The sequence below is a fragment of the Zeus faber genome (assembly GCF_960531495.2).
Source record: "Zeus faber genome assembly, chromosome: 1".
NCBI lineage: Eukaryota > Metazoa > Chordata > Actinopteri > Zeiformes > Zeidae > Zeus > Zeus faber.
This window is the reverse complement of record NC_137193.1, coordinates 10,201,914-10,224,492: the sequence shown is the minus strand read 5'-3', so window position 1 is coordinate 10,224,492 and position 22,579 is coordinate 10,201,914. Positions and strand designations below refer to the sequence as shown.

At 48.8% G+C, this 22,579-nt stretch overlaps 2 protein-coding genes across 8 annotated transcripts in view; one reads left to right on the top strand and one right to left on the bottom strand.

The window, feature by feature from the left end:
• mcf2l2 (MCF.2 cell line derived transforming sequence-like 2) overlaps nucleotides 1-22,579 on the top strand; it is a 102,503-nt gene that overhangs the window by 31,403 nt on the left and 48,521 nt on the right. For all 6 annotated transcript variants that reach the window (XM_080009325.1, XM_080009328.1, XM_080009324.1 and 3 more), the window contains exons 12-15: nucleotides 1,600-1,791; nucleotides 2,641-2,827; nucleotides 4,613-4,716; nucleotides 5,796-5,884. In XM_080009325.1, coding sequence (XP_079865451.1) covers nucleotides 1,600-1,791; nucleotides 2,641-2,827; nucleotides 4,613-4,716; nucleotides 5,796-5,884 — 572 coding nt within the window. The remainder of the gene's footprint in view (nucleotides 1-1,599; nucleotides 1,792-2,640; nucleotides 2,828-4,612; nucleotides 4,717-5,795; nucleotides 5,885-22,579) is intronic.
• On the bottom strand, nucleotides 7,854-19,071 carry b3gnt5a (UDP-GlcNAc:betaGal beta-1,3-N-acetylglucosaminyltransferase 5a). 2 transcript variants are annotated; one of them, XM_080009382.1, is made up of 2 exons: nucleotides 18,344-19,071; nucleotides 7,854-9,758 (listed from the first exon to the last, which is right to left on the bottom strand). In XM_080009382.1, exon 2 carries the CDS (start codon nucleotides 9,164-9,166, stop codon nucleotides 8,018-8,020), a length of 1,149 nt encoding a protein of 382 aa, XP_079865508.1. In that variant the 5' UTR covers nucleotides 9,167-9,758; nucleotides 18,344-19,071; the 3' UTR covers nucleotides 7,854-8,017. The 2 variants fall into 2 exon arrangements, with proteins under 2 accessions (XP_079865508.1, XP_079865507.1); XM_080009381.1 differs by having other exon boundaries at nucleotides 18,348-19,071.

Sequence of the window (22,579 nt, the reverse complement as noted above, 5' to 3'; positions counted from 1 at the left end):
TACCAGACTGGTTAAAATCCATGTGCTTCAGGTGAAAAAAACTAAAGTTAGTTATTCTCATCCGCCAGAGACGAAGGCCATGACTGTGTCAGGTGGGAAGTCGGGCAGTTCCTGAATGTGAAAGCGGGTTAATGGTTAATGTCTGAATGCAGTTTCCTACTTCCTCACTCTCTTATTGTCAGTGAGATTATGTCTCTGCTCACTTGCACAGTGGCCATACAGTCTGTTGGTGTTGTGGCGACCGCACACCACGCTGCTTGTTTCACATTCGCATTAAATGGGACATTTCCAACCACAGTTCCCACAGTTCAAAGTTCCCCCCGGCTTCAAGCAGTCCGCGATAGTTCCAGTCCCCGGAAAGCACAGCATCACAGGACTAAATGACGACAGGCCTGTTGCACTAACCTCTGTAGTCATGAAGTCCTGTGAGAGGCTAGCGCTGGCCCACCTGAAAGCCATCGCAGATGTGCCTCAGCCCCTGCAGTTTGCCTACCGTGCCCACAGGTCGGTGGACGACGCAGTCAACGCGGGATTACACCACATTCTCCACCGTCTTGACCACCCAGGGACTCAAGGCGGCGCTGTGGCGGACAGGGAGACCATCAAGTTCCCGGGAGCTACAATCTCCCGGGGCCTGAAGCGGAAGACATCGTCTCCATCACAAAAAAGACCCAGCAGAGGATGTATTTCCTGCGCCTCAGGAACCGTTGGTGCAGTTTTACTCAGCTGTGATTAAGTCCGTCCTCTCCGTTTCCACAACACATTGGCGCTGCCACTGAAAGGGACACACACCAACTGCGGCGCATCATCAGGTCTGCGGAAAGGATCTCTGGACTAAACTTGCCCTCACTCCGAGATTGCTTCACTGCCGGAGTCAGGAGGCAGGCGAGGAAGATCATTGCCGACTGCTGGGGGTCACCTATTTGAAGCCGTCCCCTCCTGAAGGTGCTTCAGGGCACTGCACGCCAGAGCCTCCGGCCACAGGAAAGGCTTCTTCCCTCACGCCATCACTTTAATGAACAATTCACCCAGCCATGCGACCTGCCGCTGCAGGTCCTCTGGGAAATGCCTGTCAATCATAGTCTCACACACACCCAGAGCCATGTCCATCGTGCAATAAATGATTCATACATGTCTGATATTTAGTATATGTAGTATATTTAGTTTACTTATATTTAGCAAATGCACTTTATTCATCTTACAGTGACGAGCACACCTCTTGAATCTTGAACCATCCCCAGTGATGTAACTCCAATTAGCTGGCGAGCTAGCGGTGTTGTTGCCAGACTCAAGCAGGGAGTTCAGTTGCTCGGCCAGGAAGGCGTCCACACTCGTGGCTGGGGAGGAGCTGCTGTTGTAGTAGTTCGTAATAGTCCGCAGCCCCCGCCACAAGCGTCTGGTGTCCCGCTGCTCCATCTGTCGCCCCACTCTGTCCCTGTACGTCGGTTTAGCGTCTGTTATATTGATCATTTATTCAAATCCACTGCAAAAGCAAATCTTCCAATTATCATTTTCGCAATCCGTCTCACACTGCCAGTAGTTTCTGTTTAACGGCTCATTCTTTTCCTGTCGTTCTTGCCGCGTCGTCCTCCCGTCCAGATAAACCAGTGGTGCGAGACGGGCGTCTACCTGCTGGCCTCGCAGGCCGTCGACAAGTGTCAGTCGCAGGAAGGGGCGGAGTCTGCGCTGGCGGACATCGAGAGCTTCCTGGAGACGGCGGAGGAAAACCAGCTGACGGAGCTGAGGAACCTCCACAACCAGTACGAGGTGGTGCTGTCCGAGGACGTCAAGGTGCAGGTCCAGTTAAAAATGTGCCTTTGTTGCATGTTTCCATCTCGTCACCCAAAACCATTATAGTACTGAAACCGCTGCTCTTATTTTGACAGCCTTATCCAGCGCGACAAGTTACCCATATCGATGTGTTCAGCTCTTTTCGGAGATTCGGGTCTTTGCGCGTGACTCAGTAAAATGATTTGTTCACTTTTCCGACATTTGATTCATTTGATTCAGTTGGCTGTTGGTTCTGTCTAAATGATCTATTTTGGAAGAATTTGTAAGAGCGTCAGTCACCATACAATACAATCAGTCACATTCACTATGAATTGAGCTGAACGCCTTCATTTAATCCTCAGTTAATATTTTCTGTTTGCGAGTATTTTCAGATAAGCTGTGGTGCAGTATGTATGTTGTATATTCCAGTCACCGGAGCCGCGGATGAACAGACTTTTGCCGGAGTGACTCACGACTCCCGACTCCTTTAAAGTATTTGTTCGCTACGGCCGAATCGTTTACGAGCGTCGCATCACTGGTTAGCTAACTCCCACATAAAGGATCTTCCTGAATATGATCTTCGCTATATTCAGAATCTGAATCAGAATTAAAGTATTTCTGATTCTGATTCTGATTCTGAATATAGCGAAATAAGTGAAAGAGGTACGGGCAGGGATGCCTTCTTGGAGCCGAAAAATATTCCACAGTCGCCTTAACTCGGGTTCTTATACGAAGCGTGTGTGTAAGTGTGAAGGTTGCGGGGGGGGGTTTCGGCGAGGGCGATGTCCGTATTTCTCCTTTCCCAGAGGTGGAGGAAGGACGGGCGAGGCGGAGGAGAAGCTAAAAATGCCAATGACCTTTGACCCTCAGGACAGCATCTTGAAGGCGCTGAAGCGCCTGGAGGACGTGCGGGAGATGTTCGAGAAGCGCCACGTCAGCCTGAAGAGGCTGTCGGCCAAGCAGACGAGGCCCGTGCAGCCCGTGGCGCCGCGGCCCGAGTCCTCGCCCAAGCGCCCGCCCCTCAAGAACCCCGGCAGGACCCCGGGAGCGCAGCAGCGTGAGTCCAGAGCACTTTTGGTGACCAAGGGTGTCCAAAGCAACCGGGAAAGAGAAGCACAAACAGTGACGCTGAGGTTCTCCTCAGCACCAAGTGGCGATGAAAAAGGTTCAGATCGGACAGAAGGTTGCGTAGTGTGAACAGCACAGCGATCTGACGACTTTGAATGTTGTGTAGTCTGCCCACTGCGTTAAGAGTCTTTTCATAGTGAATCATTTGGACAAATTGACCCAGATTATTATTAGAATTAGTATTATAAGTATTTTTTTATCAGTGTATAATCCCACGAAAATAAGAATTGTTGTGTTTTTGTTACTGTGGGAGTCTCTACCCACTTGTACGGGTTTGAGGAGGGAGACGGAGTCGTTCTGGCAGTGGAGCGCCGGCATGGCTAGGATTTTATTAATAACACAAAGGTTCGCTGGCAAAACAGGAACATAAAATAAAAGGGACGATCAGAGTGTGCGCCTCTCCGCGTCACGCAGCAAGCAATCCCTACTAAAAGACAGAACAACACATGAAAACTCTCCCAGCAGGGCCCCCAGCCTCCTTCATTTTAGCGTCAAATCCTGGCCTATCCGTACCCAAAATCAGGGAGTGCGACGGGCGGGAACTAACCTCAGCCTTCACCTTGTGCTTTATTCAATGGTAACGAATTTAAAGCTGCACCATGGGATACGTGTGAATATCCCCATGCACACATTAAATCTCCAGCCGTGACGCCTCAAACAAAGCCCCGGGTCGAGCCAGGCGTTGATGGAACATCGTCTGAGAACAGCCAGAGTCCAGCAAAGTCCGATGTCTACCCCCTTGTACTCTTACCGGTACGTTGTAGGCCCCTCACAGTCCTGGGAGGTGACTGGGGACAGAGAGGGGACAGCATGGGAAGGGGAGACAGCGTCCGGCGGTACCAAAGAGCGAGGTGGAGCCCCCGCCCCCCGCTCCAGGTCGCTTGGCAGGGCCGGGGTCTCGGCGACTCCCGCGTCGGCCCTGGGGGCGGACGCATCGGGCCTCTGGAGCTCCTCCCAGAGGGAGCACGGGCGGGCTGGGGACCCCGCGACTCCCCCGTGCGTCCTGGGGGTGGACGCAGGGGCACCCCCGGGCATTATCCTCCGGGGCTCCGGGACATGCTGGGGACGAGCTGAAGCCTGCGTGGTTCCTGGGGCCGGACTCGGGATGCGACTTGATCCTCGGGCCGGCTCCCGGTCGGCGGCTGTGGGCCAGCAATGCGTCGCGGCGTGCTCTCGCGCCACTCCTCGTACCGGCGGCGCCGCATCCGCTCCGTCCTTCCTGGCGAGGACACGCTCCAGCTGGGGGCAGAGGAAGTCCTGCTTGTCTTCCGGGTCCGCGAGGCGTTCCCACAGCCAGCAGATCGGCTCCTGGGGGCCTTTCCTCCGGCGCCCTACCCCTCCCGCATCCTGCAGACTACGCCACTTGTGGGAGTCTCTAGTAACTTGTACGGGTTTAGGGAGGGAGATGGAGTCATTTTGGCAGTGGAGCGCCGACATGGCGAGGATTTTATTAATAATGTAACACAAAGGCTCGCTGGCAAAACAGGAATAAATACATAGGGAGAGTTGATGAGTTGAAAATACAATAGCAATAAATAATTGGTATCATAACAAATATTAAGGCCCCTAACCCATCCCTGGTTTTTATATCTGTGTGTAAAAGAGAGGGGGGGAAATGGAGGGCCCAAGAGATTAAAAGTGAGAGAGCACAAAAAAGCGAAATGATGAGATGGATTTGGAAATAACTTTCTCACCCTGTCGTCCTCCGCCGCAGCTCTCGCCCGCAGAGCGTCAGACAACTCCAACAGCAGCAAGACGCCGGCCGAGGCCGACCCCAACAAGAAGAAGAACATACGCAAGGCCAAGGGAGGCATCAAGGTGAGGCCACCGGTCTCATTTTTTACCACAGGCCATAACATGAAGTCATGTCATGGCGAAAATTCCTCTTTCACTATTTAGAGTACTTCTATCCAGGCACCGGTCCGAGGTGATATTATTGGCAACCCAAGTGGTCAATAAATATTTAATAATAATCATTACTTTCAACATTTTACTGTAAGGAAGAACGGGGATGTGGAAATAAATGTGGAAAGCAGGGTTGTGGTTGCGGGCTTAGGGGCAAGTAACCAATGCAACTGCAAACTGCAAATTGTGAGTGTGAAATGGTTATTTTAACAGAAGGAAAACATCAGAACTGTGTAGTTCATCGTATCTGATGAAGGCACGTATTGGGGCGGGTTAATTACATTAATGTGGAGCGCGAGACCATCTGAATTCAGTCTTCCTAGCATTCCTTGGGATGTTGAGTCTCTAAATGCAGAAAAGATCCATCCATCGAGAACTTGGCACCCGTTCATTTGATCAAATGAGAGTATGAGTCAGACCAGGAGCTCCCTGCAGAATTCCAGATCCGGCTATTTGTGAGATTGTACTCAACTGAACCGAACCGTACTGAAGTTCAGGTGATTTTTCTTTTAAGGCAATTGTTTTTTTGTTTTTTTTAAGCATGTTTATAGTAGTGGAATCATCGTAACAATCGTTCCTCGAAACAACATAGTAACCGCTATGTGTGGGGAAATTATGGAGCAATTTGATTTAAGATTGAAGAATTACATTTTTTTCTTGACTTAGAATTGCAGCTGGACTGATATTTCCCGGTTCCCTATAGTTTCCTATGACTGAGGAGAGGTTCCGCTGCAGAACCTCTCATTTTTAGAAAGGCAGTGTTTTGTGAAACCAAGTGACTGACCCAGATGGAAAAAAAAACAACAAAAAAAACAGCCTCTTTTACCCGCAAACTTAAAACACCCACATTTTTCCTGTATTTTTTCCAAACCATCTTCTCCATAAGCCCAAGATTGTAAATTCATAAAAAAAAATGCACCTGATGATTGTGATGGATAGTGCTCTTTCAACATGACTGTAATGTACGTGACGTGTGTGTGTGTTTCTCGCAGATCGAAGTCATGCACGAGGCGAGCCAGGGAGGCACCACCCACGTGGCCCTGTCCGCAGAGACAGAAGAAAGCCTCTCCAGCAGACGCAGGTGAGTTCAAAACTTCACACATTTTTGCATTTGTTGACATTTCCGCCCCAGATAATAGGGCTATAATATAACCATCAACGCAGATGTTGCACGGTTTTGAGGTCAACGGTCCATTGGCCCTGTATGAAAATGAGCTTGTTGCAGGGAATAACCACACCATGCAAAGTAGGGAGGCAGATACGCCGGCCCCTCGAGGCCACAAGCATGCATCAACAGGCCTTCATGCGAAAGCAACGACTCCCCGAGCAGATTTCCAAGATTGCATTGAGGGAAAAAAGACAAGATAATATTGGCTCTCCATGGCTAATGACCGTAAATCCAAAATGATCTGCCTCTTTCTCGTGCTCTTTATCTCAGTTTATAAATGGTGATGATGGAAGGTGGATAAATCGTGATGGCGGAGATAAGCCATTCAACGCCCAAATAGGCTTCAAAGGGTGTTTTAGATTTCAGAGGAATGCTGGACAAAAATCCCAATCTTACATTTTTAATTTTGAAAAAATAAAAAGGGGCGGTAAGCGCTGCCGGCGAAATAGGTAGCACAGGAGACATTTGGAAAGCGGTGAGAACAAGGGTAGAGACTAGAAGAATAAGGCATTAATGAAGAGCTTGAGTTTGCCCCCAAAAAAGACGCTGATGCATAGCGGTGTCATGATGGGTTATACGGAGGGAGCAAAGCACCTGGGAGGACAAGCCTGGGAGGCTGGAAGGGGGGGGAAGGAGGGTGAAAGATGGAGGGAGGAAGATATCCCCACGGACGAAGGGATGCAACCAGAACCACATTCAAAAGGATGATGGAAGAACTCAGCCTTGTGGCGTTATAAGTCTTAGGATAGAGTCTTAGGTTAGCAGGTATTATAATGGCCACGAATAACCTCGTAATAATCAAGCTGCACGCCGACCGCGCAGGCCGCGGCCGACCATAATTTTCCATACGTTCACAGTACGTCTTTGGGAGACGCGTGGAAGCATCGACACGCTCATCGCCGATGAAAGAGCAATGGTCGACTAAACCCTCAGCTGGGCAAATCCTGCAAATGGATTGAAGTGCTCACTCGAATGGACTCGATGTGCATGGAACGTGCGTTTATACACCCCTGAACCTTCAAAGTGAGCAGTTGATGCAGGTACCCCATCGAAAGAAATGAATGCATTAGCCCTGAAAATGCACTCCCAAAAAGGGTTGGTGGACCACTTGAGCTCCACTTCAGCGCCGCTCTGCAACCCAAGTTCCATTTCTTCCTCCCAGTTGTGGCAAACATCAGTCATAAAGCTTAACGTTTTTTTTTTTTTTTTTTTTACCCGGAAGCCAATCTTTGTAAGCGGTGGCTGCAGGGTTTATCAATCATCTGGTACCATTTAGCATGCCATCGGGCCAGGATGTGGCTTTGCTCAGGCTAACCGATGACTACAACGGGAAGTGTGTGTGTGTGTGTGTGTGTGTGTTGGCAATTTGGAAGACATTTCACATAAAAAGAAAAGTCTTTGGAGATCACCCAGTGCCCAGAAGTGAGAAGGTCTGCCATCCTCAATATTTCCCACTAAATACTGCAACTGTCTCCAGATGTTAACTACCGCCCCACACAAAATCTAGACGTTTTAAGGGAGGAATCTGTCCCGACAACATCCAAAGTTACAGTATAATACTGAAATATTCAAAGTTGGCCTGGGACTTGGAGACCGCCGCCGGGAGTCGATGCCAACGTTACAACAGCATTTTCTTCCTCTTTGCAAGCTGGGCTGCGTTCCAGAGTTGCAGAGTTAAATGAAAGACAGGCACATCCTAAAACGTCTGGTCTGATTGTCTGGTCGCAGTGGGTGTTCATTTACAAGCCCCCCCTCGGCGAGCGCTTTGCCTTCCTGGACGGAGAGGGCTTACAGAATGTAAATCGTGACCGGGACGGATTGGACTGATCATTTTCAACTGAGACAGCATTAGTGAAAACACACCACGCCCTGAAATTGGAGCTTTGGTCTTTATTTCAACAGCGCAAACACACAATATCGGCAGCAGAAACTGGCAGAAAATTTGAAAGTAAAACATCACTAGATACACTGCAGTGCTTGTATTACGTGTGTGTATACACATGTATTTGCAGCACATTTGAAGCGGGGCGCAGCCCGTTGCTCCGCTCACGCGAAGGCCGCGGCGCAAGAATATGTGTTCTGGTAATAGGGACGACAGAGTAGCATGGCCCTCGCGGCCGTGCTGTACAGGTTTTGCATGAACCCTGAGCTCTGGAGTGTCCGCTCTGTCACTGCCCGCCACAGCCAGCGCACGTCGGCGGCGTGGCCATGGGACGTGATCATGCGGTCGTAGATGGAGGGGTGGTAGGGAGCCTTACCCTCGCCCGAGAAGTACACGTGCTCCCGGGGGGAGACCCCCGCCGCGTTGGCGCAAATCCCCATGAACACGTCGTCAATGTACAGGGAGGAGTTGAGGGCCAGCATGGCCAAGTAGATCTTTGCCACCACGTCGCCCGACACCACGTACCCGGCGCCTGCGGTGTAATCCGGGTAGGAGGGCCAGGGGTACAGTTCGTGGGGGACATAGTACTTGCTGTCCTTCCGGCGGATGGGGGGGCTTCCGCGATGCACGTGCCCCACCCACAGGTCCTTGGCCCCGGCGGGGGAATTCAGGAGGCCCCGCAGGTACCTCACCAGGTTGGGCATGTGGACAAACACGTCGTCGTCAGCCGTCATGAGGAATCGGGCACGTGGGCAGTAGCGGTGGCCCCAGTGGAACTGGAGGATCAGCTTGGCCGTCAGGTTGTGGAAGGTGTCCACGAAGTTTTGCTGGATGAGGTCTCCATTGACCCGGTCCTCCCGGAGCAGGGCCCGCTGCATCCACTGCCGCCGCCCTGCGTCGGGGTGGACGCCCAGGGCGAACACCACCCGCACCCTTTCGCCCAGCTGCGACCTGACGAAGGTCTCATTGCCCCACGTGTCCCGGATGGCCTGGCGCCGTGCAAAGTTGTCTGGCGACGACTTCACGAAGAGAAGCAGCAGTACCTCCTCCCCGCCCGCCTTCCTGTCCCCGCCCCGGCTGCATTTCTCCGGGTGGCTTATGAGGTAAGGGTACCCCGCGGCCGGGGCCACGGCGAAGGAGCTGTTGATGAAGTCGTAGCTGTTGACCAAGTAACGGTAGATGTAGGAGCGCACGTGGCTGACCATGTGGTGGTCCAGCTGGTCCCAGCACACCATCAGCGTGCACAGGACCAGGCTCGTCGTTGCCAGCTGCAGGCACTGGCACTTGTGGATCCGCCGGAAATTGACAAACATCACTGCTGAGTCTTTTGGCCGCCGTCGATCATCAACGGGTGATGATGATGACGACCTGCGCCTGTCTAATCTGCCTAGGAGGAGGAAACGGCTATTTCCCTGCTGCCTTCTGATGACTATCTTCCTGGTGACCGCTTCTTCACTTCACTTGCTGACAACGGAATTTATTATTGTTCTCCGCCTCCCGTTGTTTTGACTATGGATCCGATCTCGCCTCCGTATTTTAGCCCTTCAATCTAATGTCTACCTTCATCTGCCTCATCATGGCTCTCTGCCATCTATCTCACCTGCCCCCTCCTGGCCTGAGCCCTGTGGAACTTATACAGCTCCTTGCGCTCCACACGTTGTCAAGTGCAGCAGGCTCTGGTTGGGCTCCTCGGCTTGGTTCCAGCGTGACAGAGTGGTCATGCGTACTGTCATAGTGGTCGGGCCGGTGACTGTTAGGAAAAAGGTGCGTCCTGCTACCTGTGGCACGGGGAACCCTTCATGTCCTCCCGCCCAAGGCTCGCCTTTCTCCGGTTTCCTCCGTTCGCTCGGCTCTCACTTCCTCCCTCGCCACGGCACTGATCGGTCTGGCAGGACCACAATGCATCTGTTGGCAGACAGAAATAAAAGCATGAGATTGGTTTGGCCAAGGGTCCATTTTCAAGTCGAAAGAATAAATTCCTTTTTTATTTTTGAATATTTACACTTTTTCAGTAAAGGAGTTAAAATATTTAATAAAGAATTTAAATATTCTTTATAAAATATAAAAAAATAAAAAATAAAAAATAAATAGTCTGGTGTTAAATAGTCTTTCCCAAACTTTTTTCCGCCAAGGAAAAAAAGGTCTTATCATTTTAATGTGACTTATTTACACTTAGCATCCGGCCAAAATCAATAATTTTGAAAGAGCTGAATGCTGTTGTTATTTTTTGCTAGAATTGCGTGTCTAACAAAGCCAAAGTAACTCTTATGAACCTCAGTCACCATTCACCAGAAGCGCACCAACTTAATCAAACAAACCAAGAGTCGCAAAATCGAATGACGCTTTTTAATGAGTCACTCGTAAAGAACTGAATCTTATAGAAGATTATAAGATTCCGTTCTTGATGAGTGACTCAAAATATGGAGAAGCATAAGAGGTCCCCTGGGGACTGGGGAGTAATTGCCGTGAGCAAAGGGATTTCGTTATATGGTCATCGGCTCCGTCAGACCCGCTGTGCGTTTCCCTAAACAGAACCAACAAAAATTGTGTTTTTTATTGTAAATGTATTTTACTTTGTTTTCCGACGTTGACAAGCCTGGAGCACGGCGACCAAAGTCGGAACGAGCTTTTAAATGAGGCCTTGTAGATCGAACATGAGCGAAGATCCAGCGACTGCATCGCTTATTTCTGGCCTCAAATTTGTTCAGAAACAGATTTTGGTGGAACGACGAGGTGAAATCGGTGAAAGTTATGGAGGAGAGGGCACGGAAACCTGGGAGCCATGCGCAGACGCTCACAGAACTCGGAACTTATGCTAAAACCCGCTCGGCTCACAGAACCCGTGGCCTCAGGAGGGTGGATCCACCCACTGAAACAGTTGGTCAGGAACACAGTGGATTTAGAGGCATGCAGCAAAAAAAAATCTAAACATTTTTAAAACATGTTTTGGGGACCTCAGAGACCTATGTTAACTTGTATAAACAGCAGCGTAATAGCAGGAAACGCGCCGGGCGACAGCCAATAGGGAATGTGAAGTTTGACGGTTGCTAAGGATTGCTATGGACTCCGGTCGCCATTTTTGGAGGATAACTTCCATTCGGGTTGCATAGAGAAATAGCTCAAATATACAAAATGTACGAAAATGGAGAAAGGGAGAAAAGGGATGGAGATTTCACACAAGATGGTTGCAAGATTTTTTCTGCGGCGGCTTTCCGCCCAACAGGACTACCACGCCGTCTTTTAACTCAAAAACGCTTGGCGACTTGCTCCAGCAACGTCACGTCAGCCTCACGTTCCCTGTGGGAGAGAAGATACGCCCTCAATGCCCGAGATGATCTGATCTGATCCTCGGAAAATGGACGCCCGGACTACTGCGTAAATTGTTCATGATTAGGCTTTTTTTTTTTTTAATGAAAAACGTCCCTTAAACCAGGGGTTCTCAAACTACTTGGCTGGCGACCCCTAAAAAAAACAGTCGAAAAGTCTCACGACCCCGTCGTTCCGGCTCGCCAATGTTCGACCCAACAACAACTAACAACTCTGTGTAGCTGGCTCCCCAAGTGATTAGAATTTGAATAAAAATAAAAATTCAATCACCTTCCATGTGTTTGCGCTTATTTGTGCCGTAAAAACGGTAACTGGTGGCGTTGTGGTTTTTGATATAATTGAAATTGAATTTCCTCAGCTGTTGTGTAACTTTCCACCACCTCATCGTCCATATCGCTGCCAACCACTGATCACCATTTCTTTAAATAATTGTAAACACCGATTCACTAATAGTTTTCCATGAATAAATACCTTTGAGATATTAAACAGCTGACTCGATAACAAACACAGCACAGAATACCGTTTCCTCTGGTTGCTCTCCGATGTGCAAGTAGTTTGTTTGATCGTCCTTTGCACGTTTCCTTTTAGTGAGTTTGTGGTTATTTGGCTGCAGACTTCTCTTTCTGCCATGTGCGCGGCTTGGACTCTTTCTTGACACAGGCGTCAGCCTCATTATTCTCTGCAGAAAAGGGGCAGCAGCTACGGGCTGGGTAGACCCATTTTGCATGCAAACTACACGAATAATGTGTATAAATAAATGTATACATTTTTTTTTTTTTTTTTTTAAATAATGGGCTGGTGGACGTACGGAACAACGCTGCTTTTGACCGGCCATGACGCTGGTTTTTGTCACTCAAGACCCGGCAACGCTGCGACACCGGCGGCAGCCCCGTCGCCGTCGCCGTGACTCGAGCATCACAAAGAAGCACGTTACCGCAACTCCTCCGTGTACACATTACAAACAATAATAATAATAATAATAATAATACTAAACAATAATCCACTCGTACCGTCACAAAGTCTAAACATTGTTTTAAAGCTTAAAAAAAAAAAAAAGCCTAAATATGTCAAATGGATATTCCTGAGGTGGCCCCCACTTGAAATCCAACAATTGAGCTTCCGATTTTAACTTGAGAAAAACAAAAGCAAAGGGATAAATCCGACAAATTCATTTATTATTATGTGTATATATATTTTTTTTTTTTTGGAATTGATCCCACGACTCCAAACGAACAGCGACAAGGAGCGACGCCGTCCAGAGCACTCACCCGAGACCAGCCGCGCCAAACATTCGATCGGGAGCCGCTTCCACAGCCAAAGCTCCTTCTTCCAAAAAGAACCGGAGCGAGGATCCGGAGCTGACGAGCGCGTCTAGAACCAGCTTCTGCCCCGAAAAGCCGCAGACGACGCGGGCGGCTGGGAGCGTGTTCGCCGTGCGGCGTGGAGATAAGGCCTTATCCGACCCGCCGCGCGTCGGGGCGGTTTGCCAGCCTGGGGACCGCGGCCCTCGGGGACCTTGAGAGGAGTTCGCGGTGGTTTTAGTTTGTTTTGTTTATTTATTTATTTTATTTGTTTTTAATCATTAAGTGTGGGAGTAGCGTCACACACTTATTAGAATATATATATTTATTATTATTATTATTATTATTATTATTATTATACACTGCCATACATACATTCGCTGCTGTCATTATGATGATTATATATATATATATATTTTTTAATTTATTATTATTTAATTATTTACTATTTATCTATAATCGACAATGTCAATCTTTGAGGAGTCTATGATTTATTTTGTTTTATTTATTATTTATTATATCTCGCCGAGCTGCTGTAAACCTCCAAAGACACATTTTGCCAGCCCCTCCGACAGTTTTCAGGTCACCTAAACCACACTTTCCATTGCCTGTGCCTGTGTGTTTGTACTGACAATAGTACGTTTATTTAACCACACGCATCTCCTGTTTGCTGTTGATCATTTCGTACTAAAATAATTCTGATCAACTTCAAATCTGGCGGCTGGTGAGACAAATGTGGCCCACATATTGGTGCAAACCGGCCCTTTGAATATAACATGATTAATGTTCTAACGATTCAGAAATACCTGTCTGGATTAAAGTACAACAGCTAACCAGCTTCTTTTTTTTCTTGCAAATTGATAAAGATAATCTGTGGAACATGGAGGTGGTTGCGCATTTCCTTTTTTTCCTGCCCTGAACAGTCACTCCAGAATTTGCGGGTTACTCATTATAATGCATTTTCTGGGAAACGGTCGGGATCAAGTGAGACACGCGTGAACGAAGTGCACAACGGAACTGCCATAATAAACTCTCCACCGCCGTCCCTGTAAAACCGTGTCGGCCCACTCCTGCAGTCAACCAATTTTTTTTTCCACGACAAAGTCAATGTAAACACTGACCCAGCACAAATCGCAAAATAATAGAGGGGCTTTAGCCCAGCATAGCTGTGAGCGGACAAGCTGCTGATGTCCGTGCAAAGCTGTCCGTCACACAACGGGATTGAACACATATTTCCAGGGCAGCACATTTTGACTTTATCACTGGGGTCAGCCAACAATGGGTCATGCTGAATAAATGGGGTGTAGAGCCCGGTCCCGTGCTCTACAAACACACACCAAAGCATGCACGCACGCACACACATACACACACACACACACACACACATACACGCCATGTGAGGGGCTCCACTGTCTAGCTGTAGAAGCGGTCAATTACCGTCCATTACTGTCAACCTATAGGCTTCTCTGAGCGAGGGCCCTTAAAGGGTCATCTTCCTGAAAATGAATTATGGCTAATTGTGGGAAATGAACGGCAGCCTTCAGCCAAATGCTCAAAATTCCTTTTTCCGCTATTTGAGACCAGACCAAAAAAATCGGAAGTTCAAATCAAGGTTGACACTTATTAATGACAAGCTCCAATGAGCCACTCTAGCAAATTAATAACCTGCCCCTTTGTTTCTCCGTAATGATATGGGTAAGTATGGAGCCAGGCTCGTACTTGCCCCATGCGATGGGGCTACGAGGGAGAGTGTGACGCTGGTGGTGTCATCGAGGGGTGGTGCCATGGCGTGTGGGGACGTGTGCGTTTCGCTGTTTCATTTCTGAAATGTTGGATAACGCTGACCCGCAGGACAAGTCAGACGTGAAATACAAAGTCTACCAATTAGTTTTTGACGCTGAGACTAAACAGTCAACACAACCAGCCCACCCAGGTCCGGTGATTGTTATTGTAAATGAACAGCGCCGTTGTAAAGTTCATTCTACAAATATAAGGGAACGTTTTTATTGGTATTTACATGCAGTTTCTTTTTAGAGAGCCTTGCAATGAGGGAGTAATAAGTTCCTCCGTAATAAAATGCTGAGCAGGACGTAACTCCAACCCCTCTCCTGTCTCGGCCTGGGACGGGCGGACCAGACTGCCTCCTTTTCTCCTTTATTGCGCTTTTGTCGTTTCTTCCCCCCTTTGCTGTTTCCACCGCCGCGAACATCTCGGCCCAAGCTCCGGCGTGCGTGCGCGCGCGCGCGCAGCCGTGTTTGCGTCGCGTTGAGCGTTCCTCTCCGTTGACTACTCCCTGCTTCGCGGTACTTTCTCTCTACTGCCGCCTGTGGTTTCCGAGAATACTGCAACGGAGAATGGGCCAGCTATGAGCGCCCTGCGCTCCCCGGCCACGCCGTCGTGCGGGCGGCGTGCGACGCCGCGCCCCGCCCGCACAAAGGCATCACCAGGGCTGAGGAGAGTTGCATGGTCAGTCGTTCAGGACCCACTTCATACTGTAGTGCACATTAATGTGGAATCTGAGCGCTGAAGCTGTCGACCAAAACTGCTCAGGAAGTGCAGAGTGGGATTTCCAACCCATGCTCAGGTGCTATGGTATTAGGGTATATACAATGTGCCTTCAGTTAATATCAAGTCATTGAATTGTTTCCCCGGGTGTTTTAACTGTATCAGTTCTGTAAAACATTCTCAAACCAAAGCCTGAAGGTGTAAGTGGAGTTGCATGAAACTGGATAAAGGTATTCAATTGGTGCTTTGTATTGAGCACCGAAAATAAATCAAGATAAGTCCCAATTAATGATAAGATCTCTCATTTAAACTTTATTAAAAGTTGCAACCCCTGGATTATGTAGTTGCCCCTGTAATCTTCTTTGCAGAAAGGCTAAACTTGATCAGATGACAGTTGGCCGCAACGCAGTTTGCCAAACTGCTTTAGTGTAAAGGCTCACACAAGATACACTTCAACCCACTGACTTGAATTCTGTAGAATTCAGGTTGGTGGGTAAAAATGTGTTGACTTTTTAGCCAGATTAGTATGTCTTTAGTTGTATTTTCCATGGAAGCATTGTCCTTATGGTTTTCCAATTAGTCTGTGTGGCAGTTTCGCTGACCAGGCGCCATCCAAGTGGCATTGTCAGGGACCTCCGGCACGGAGACACAGACGATGGGGTTGTAGACACCAGTTTAGACCAGATAGACATGTGTCATGACAAGGGCTCCTCTCTCCTGAGTGAGTGTGGGGATGGGGGTTCTACCTGTTGCTCTTTAGACCAACCAACGAGCAACAGGTATGCAGCCACTTTGATCCTGGGCCCCTATTACCTAGATCTAGAACAGGTGGGGATGGTAGCTCAGGAGGTAGAGCTAGTGATCTAAAGGTTGCTGGTTCGAGTCCAGGCTCCTCCTGCTAGCATGCTGTAGTCTCCTTGAGCAAGACACTTAACCCCTAATTGCTCCTGATGGCTGCGTCCGTCGGTGTTTGAAAAATTGTAAGTCGCTTTGGATAAAAGCGTCTGCTAAATGTAAACCATCCCCACACCACAATCTACTGTAAAATGCATTTACAGATGCTGTTTTACTTTGCTAAATCATCAAGAATCCAGGCGACGTAGTAGGCTCACGCAATGAAATACTTGTAGGAATGCGGAGCATCTCCCTCACTGACAATGACGGAGAGGCACGGGGGAAAGGCGCGAGATTAAGAGAGCGGGGATGGACGTGCCCCCCGCCTCCAAAAAAAAACCCGCCGCGGTTCTTCAAAAGCAGACGCCCTACGTCATTCGATGGGATAAGATGAACAAATGGAAATCAAACACTCCCGTTTTCCCAACTGAGCCTCCTTTTTATGTTTGTCTTCGGACTTCAACAAACCCTGGCTCATTATCTTCCGCCATGAATTAATGGTGTTGCAACCAGTCATACTTTGTGTAGACACTACCGGACAGTATATATAGAGTGTTAAGCTAATGTCAAACGAACCGACTTGGCAATCAAGATTTCAGTGGCACGGTTGTTGTGGGACCGTCGAGAGAAACCTTTCACGTTCCCTTGACCCTCGCGGAGCCTGCCTACGTCGCCAAACGCTTCTTGCTCGGACCAGATGTTTGAAACAGGAATTGGATGGAGTTATCATTAGTTATCGTCATTGTTTTCTTCCCTTTTTGGTACCGCTAAAAAAAACACCCCGTTTCAGAAGAGCCGCTCTTTCTGGACTCTGGCTTTCAAAACCCCTCTCTCCGCCTACTCCTGTATTCCCGCCAGTCTGCTGCTGACTATATGGTGACGCTGCTGTAAAGAAGGCATCTCGATAGGATTTCGTAATCGGCCGATTGATGGTTATCGACGGTCGCCGACGCGCGCGGTAAAAACGTCATGATCACCAGTTGTTAATGTTTTTCTATAATTTTATTAAACAACCGTTTCTACCGCTCCTATAAATATATATAAATCGCTTCACGTACTTTCAAACACCACACGATCCCTCTGAAACAAAGCCGACAGTACAACGATCGCGCTGTCTCTGACGTCACAACCGCATCGGCCTCTAGTGTGGCGCACAACATACGGTTGAGGAATCCAACTGATTTAATAAACCTATTTTTCAAAATGATAACATCATTGCGCCGCGTTGCTGACAACGGAGCTGTGCGAAGCAGGCGGCGCACCGTATCCGTAATAGCAATCAAATGCCTATTCCGCCCAATTCTTATTCCGTCTCCATGCTCCGGGCTCTGATGGGGCTCTTCAAGGTTTTTGGATTGTTTCTCCGTGCGGTTACTTCTCTGCAAAGTAGGCGAATGTGTGAGGCCGCTGCGGAGCTGCAGCGAACCGGTGCGTTAATAAATAGAATATATTTCCATGTTCAAAATGATAAAGCATACAAATTCGAATGGCATTATAGAGGAATATCTGCAGCCCCAACAGGTTTTAAGGTTCATTTTGACAAGGCGCAGGTACCGAATGGAGCTTTTTCTTCCCGCGAACAACCGACCAATGAAAAACCTGGTCATCCAAAACGTCACGCCCCAGCACGCCGGCTGCGCCTTTTGTACAGATGGCGTTTTGGCCCCAATTTGGCTCTGTGACTACCCCGCACATTCCGTGCTCGTAGCTTTTACACAGAACGGCTGAGCCTGAAGAAAGGCGCAACATTCCCGCCTTGAACAGGCTGTGTAAAATTGCCTATGTAATAATAATAATAATAATAATAATAATAATAATAATAATTAATAATAATAATAATATTAATAATAGCCTAATAATAGTTAAAACACCAACTAGACTACTACTATTACTAATAATAAATAATAATAATAATAATAATAATAATAATAATAATAATAATAATAATAATAATAATAATCCAAACAGGTTTCTAAATGTCATCAAACATCTCTAAATGTTAAAATTAAATATCGTTTCACATTTAATATCTGAGAATGTTAAGAAAGGCTATTGGCTAAAGACCAGATAATAATGCCGATCGACTCGATTATTGGGGTGATGATGAAGCGGCAGCGAAAAGTTCATGGCCGGCCCAGCCCCACACGTGTAATCCTACCACGGGGCCGTGACGCCGGGGGCCAACACCGACACAGTGGAGGTGTTTGTCTTCTGTTTTTCGCCAGTGTTTACCTGTCCAAGTTCATCATCTCGACATATCCCCCCCCCCCCCCTTCCTCTTGATCTCCACCTCGCCCTCTGAAGTCTGACGCTACGCGTTGACGCCATTTAGACGCGAAGACTGTAGAGTATTATAGACTTTAGAGACCCCCACCCCCACCCCACCCCACCCCCTCTCCCTTCACTACCACCACCACCCCCACCAGCCCCCCTAACCTACATGCACACACACAAACAACTCACCTACCAGGATTCCCTTGGGTATGGTCCGCTCATGAAGAGGGGGGTGGGATAGGGTTTCACCATCCTCTGGTTTTCCATTTTTACAGATCCCCAAAGCTCCTGTAAAGAGTCTCACTCCTTCGGTCCATTCATCCCACGCTCTGCGACCGCCGCTCTTCAAGTATTTCGAGTTTCCACCGTTTAAAAAAAAAAAAAGAAAAAAAAAGAGAAAAGTTTTTTCCACGCGTCCTTTCGCTGAAATGTCAGCGACTTGTTGTCTTTATCTGTTCCTTTCCCCCGAGCGAGCCAAGTGAGAGCGGCTGTCGCGTGCCTTGTTTGCTCCCCGCACAAGAGAGAGCAAATGAGAGTGAGTGGGTTTGGTGGGAGTGTTATCTGGACAGGGTGGGGACCTGGGGGGAGGGGGTAGGTTCTAACTCCTTTCTCTCTCACACACACACACACACCCACACACACACACACACACTACTACAGCATTACCGTGCCTGGCAACCTACAGTAGCTACTTAAAGCCGCATTCACTGTTCAAATTGAAGTCAGCTGTGCCAAAGCAGAAATGATAGCGTCTACAGCGCATACCACTGTGGGCCACACCGTGAGCTCTGCCCCTGCAGCCGCCGCCGAAATGCAGATCATTTGTTGAAAGTTTTCTGAAAGTCCAGAGTACACGTAATAAGTGGCCTTAAAAGAACCACAGATAATTATCGCCGCGCACTCGACGGACGGAAAGAGTCGGACGACGCCAGCAACGGCGCGCCGAGCACCTTTCGGGGCATTTTTTCCGCGGGACCCGCAGTTGAAGACGCGGACAAAGGAGGTCCTTGAAATGACACGGAAAATGTATGAGATGTGAAGTCGTCTTTTTTTTGTTTTTTTTTTCGTCGGCCACCGGGTCGTACGTCGCATTGGCGTCCCCGCTTTGCCGGAGCCTGCTGTGTCGGATGTCACGCCCTGAGCCACAGATGTTGGAGACCCCTCAAACGGGGAGCGCAGCGAGACCAGACGCCGCGCGTTGTCGGCGTCGCCCGTCAGCCGGAGAGCTGAGCGCGCGCGTGAATGAGCGCATTGTGTCCTTAAGTGGCCGCACTCGTGGCGTGCCTGCCAGCGAGGAGAGGAGCCACACACGGCCGCTTCCTCCCCGGCGAGCGGCACACAGAGCGCTTGTTTCCCGGCACTTTCCTGCCCCTAACAAAGTTATGGAGGGGGAGGGGGGGGGGGGGGGTTTTCCCGTTCTGCGTCTTCATCCTTTCTCTCGCTTTTCCCCCCTCCCGTCGTCTTCGCTCCGGTCTGTTTTTTTTGGTTTTTATTTTATTTTTTCCCTCCCCCTTCCGAGGCTTTGAGTTGGGGTCTCCCCGGTGGCTGAATACCGCTGCACAGCGGTCGCCGGGAGCGGCCCCCCCTTTGCGGGAAGCGGGCCAGCTGTTGGCACTCTAAATATAAGTCTTGGATGTGTGAAGTAAAATGATCTTCTTCTTTAGCCGTTGGCCCCCCCCGGGGAGCACGGCAATGTAGGCCAGCCAGACCTGTGATGTCATGGGACATAGGGGCCCTGTCGCGCCCCCGCCCCCCCGCCGTGCTCATACGCATTAACATTCTGCACGCGGACATGTGCATTTACATAAATACACACGGAGGGGCTACTTTATTTACACATGGACATGTTTGTTGTGAGCTTCTATTTAAGGGAATGTAAAACAGGAAAAGTACCTTTTCACCGACACAAACAAAGGCAAAGTGTATATACATACAAATGCACCGTAGACCATAGATACCTGTAGACACGCTCGAGCAAGCCAATACGCATTAGGGGTGTGAATTGGCAGGGATCTCACGATACGATTTTATGGCAGTACTTGGGTCCCGACACGGTAATATCGCGATCCTTTGTGTTTTGCAGTACAAGTATTGCGACCCGATGCTGCGATACGTTGCGATATGTTATTCATTTCTTTCTCACCGGGATGCGGTAAAAAGTTTAAACCGCATCTGTTTTTTTTCTCCGTTTTGGTCCTCTTGAAAATGATGATGTCATGATGTAAACTTGCGTACAGTGTACAGTGTTGTGTGATCCAGGGGGGCCATTGTTAAAATACTCACTTCCGATGAGACGAGCGACATAAGCGCTCTTCCCTTTTCCACCCACTTCCACCGGTCGTGCTGTGAATATCGAAATAAAACCAGCCTTTTAGTGGCTGGTAATGAAAGTGACACTCACCACACGGCTGCGGCTGCTTGCGTACGTAAATGAACAGAGGAGCAAGAAAAAAAATCCGAGAGACTCAAACAAATCGAAATCCTCCATCGGGAAAGAGTGCGTGGCCAACGCCGCGGGTCCTTATATCCTTGCCTTGACAGACAACACCCTCAGACGAACACAATCTACCTCAGAGATAATGTCTTGAGATAATTTTGTTTCTTTTTGACCTGATTTGATAGCTTAAAATTACAAAGGTATGGATCTACAAATCTCATATTGAACATTTGAAAGATGGGTACATCCACCAGTGCATCCACCAGGTCACTTGTAAACAAAGTAAACCTGTTCCATTCCGTTGACCTTTTACACGTTTTACCCGAAAATTGCATCTTAAAATGTATCCACATTAGTTCCTTCAGTGCCAAATTTCCTGTTTGTGTAGCATGAAACACGGCTCATCCCATGTTGAGTTGAGTTTTATTGGTCCGTAAAATGATACGGTACACAAAGCAAGCTCTCAGCGCGTCCCCTCGGGCTTGTGATGGCGTACGGTATGAAGAGAGGAACCTCAGAACTCGTACAAATGGCCGCAATAAAGGGGCCGCTAATGCCTTGCTTCGTCACTGTACACAAAACAACATCCTCGGTTGGGCAAGGGGGGCACCGTGCTTGTAACGTCTTCTGTACTATCCAAACAAAGCAGCGGGTCAACCACTGTTTACATTTCCGCTTGTTAACCTCAGAACACAGGTGGCATCATACCCGAGGCTGGGGCGCAGCTTTGTGCCTGTGGAGGGCATTGGACGGTAGCAGGTGACAGCCACACCTGAGGGTTTACCAAGGTATCCAGCGTTTCCAGATGCAGTTTTTGGAATGACCCTCAATCCAATCGGTGTGTGAGGGTGGAGTTGGAGCTAAAATCGGCAGGAATGGAGGTACTGGAGAACTGTATTGGGCACCACCGCTCCAGGCGGTTCTGTGGACCCCCTTGGCTGGGGTGTCGATGTTGGTGGCGGTGCATGTTTACTCGTGCACTGGCAGTGAACCATGGCCTTGAAATGAACTCTCCTTCTCTATCTTTTTCTCTCTCTCTCTCTCTCATGTGTGGGATTTATTGCCTACTTGCCATGTGCTGCCTTCAGGGACCACGTGCAGACAGGACATTTTGGTCCTATATCCTGCAGTGGCTGTTCCGGGTTCATCCCACCCCAACAAACATGAAGATAATTAAGAGTGACTAATTGGAGTGTCCCATTCAGCGTATCTCACCGCCTCATGCCCATAGTCAGCTGGGATAGACTCCAAAAGCAAACCAGAATAACGACCAAAATAACAACACATCTCAAAATAAATCCAACATGCTTCCGCGTATGGCGTATTTCACAGCGCATGAGCACAAGAGCACAAAATAATTCAACAATGAGTCCAGGGAGCGCAGCAAATGTAGCAAAATAAATTACAATATCCTTGGCGTTGTATGTGGCCATCAGAAGAACCTGGTCGGGAAAAACCTCCGCGAGGAAAACTCGCGTCCAGGGAAAAAGACGTCCTCATCTAGGGCCAAACGATTTTGCCAGGCCACTCGGGAAGTTGCGTCCAGCTGCTCTCCGAGGGCCCCGAACAATTCGAATGTGTCATTGGCAAAGCATTGTGGATTGTAATAGACGTAGTTCACCCAATCGCCAATTTTGTCAGTTCGCCAGGGTCAAAGCATGGACAGAAATCCACCTGCAGTTTGGTTTTGTGCCTTAAATTCGTTAGGGACCCCCCTTGGAACTCCGATGGCATCTGTGTAGACACCGGGCGGCGTCCTCGAACCGTTGGACGGGATGTAGATTCTCTCTGAGTAATGTCCTCCGCTGTCTCTCCCAGGACGCGTTGGATGGTGGCGACGGATGGGTGGGGTTCCGGAGCAGGCGTGCAGTGGGCGACTCGGAACGCGATGTGTGTGTTTTTTTTATTCAGTTTTTTTTTTCGTGAGCTCTCACAGCTGTGGGAGCAGGCAGAGTTAACTGAAAGAGGCGCTGTCCGCGGAGCTCGTC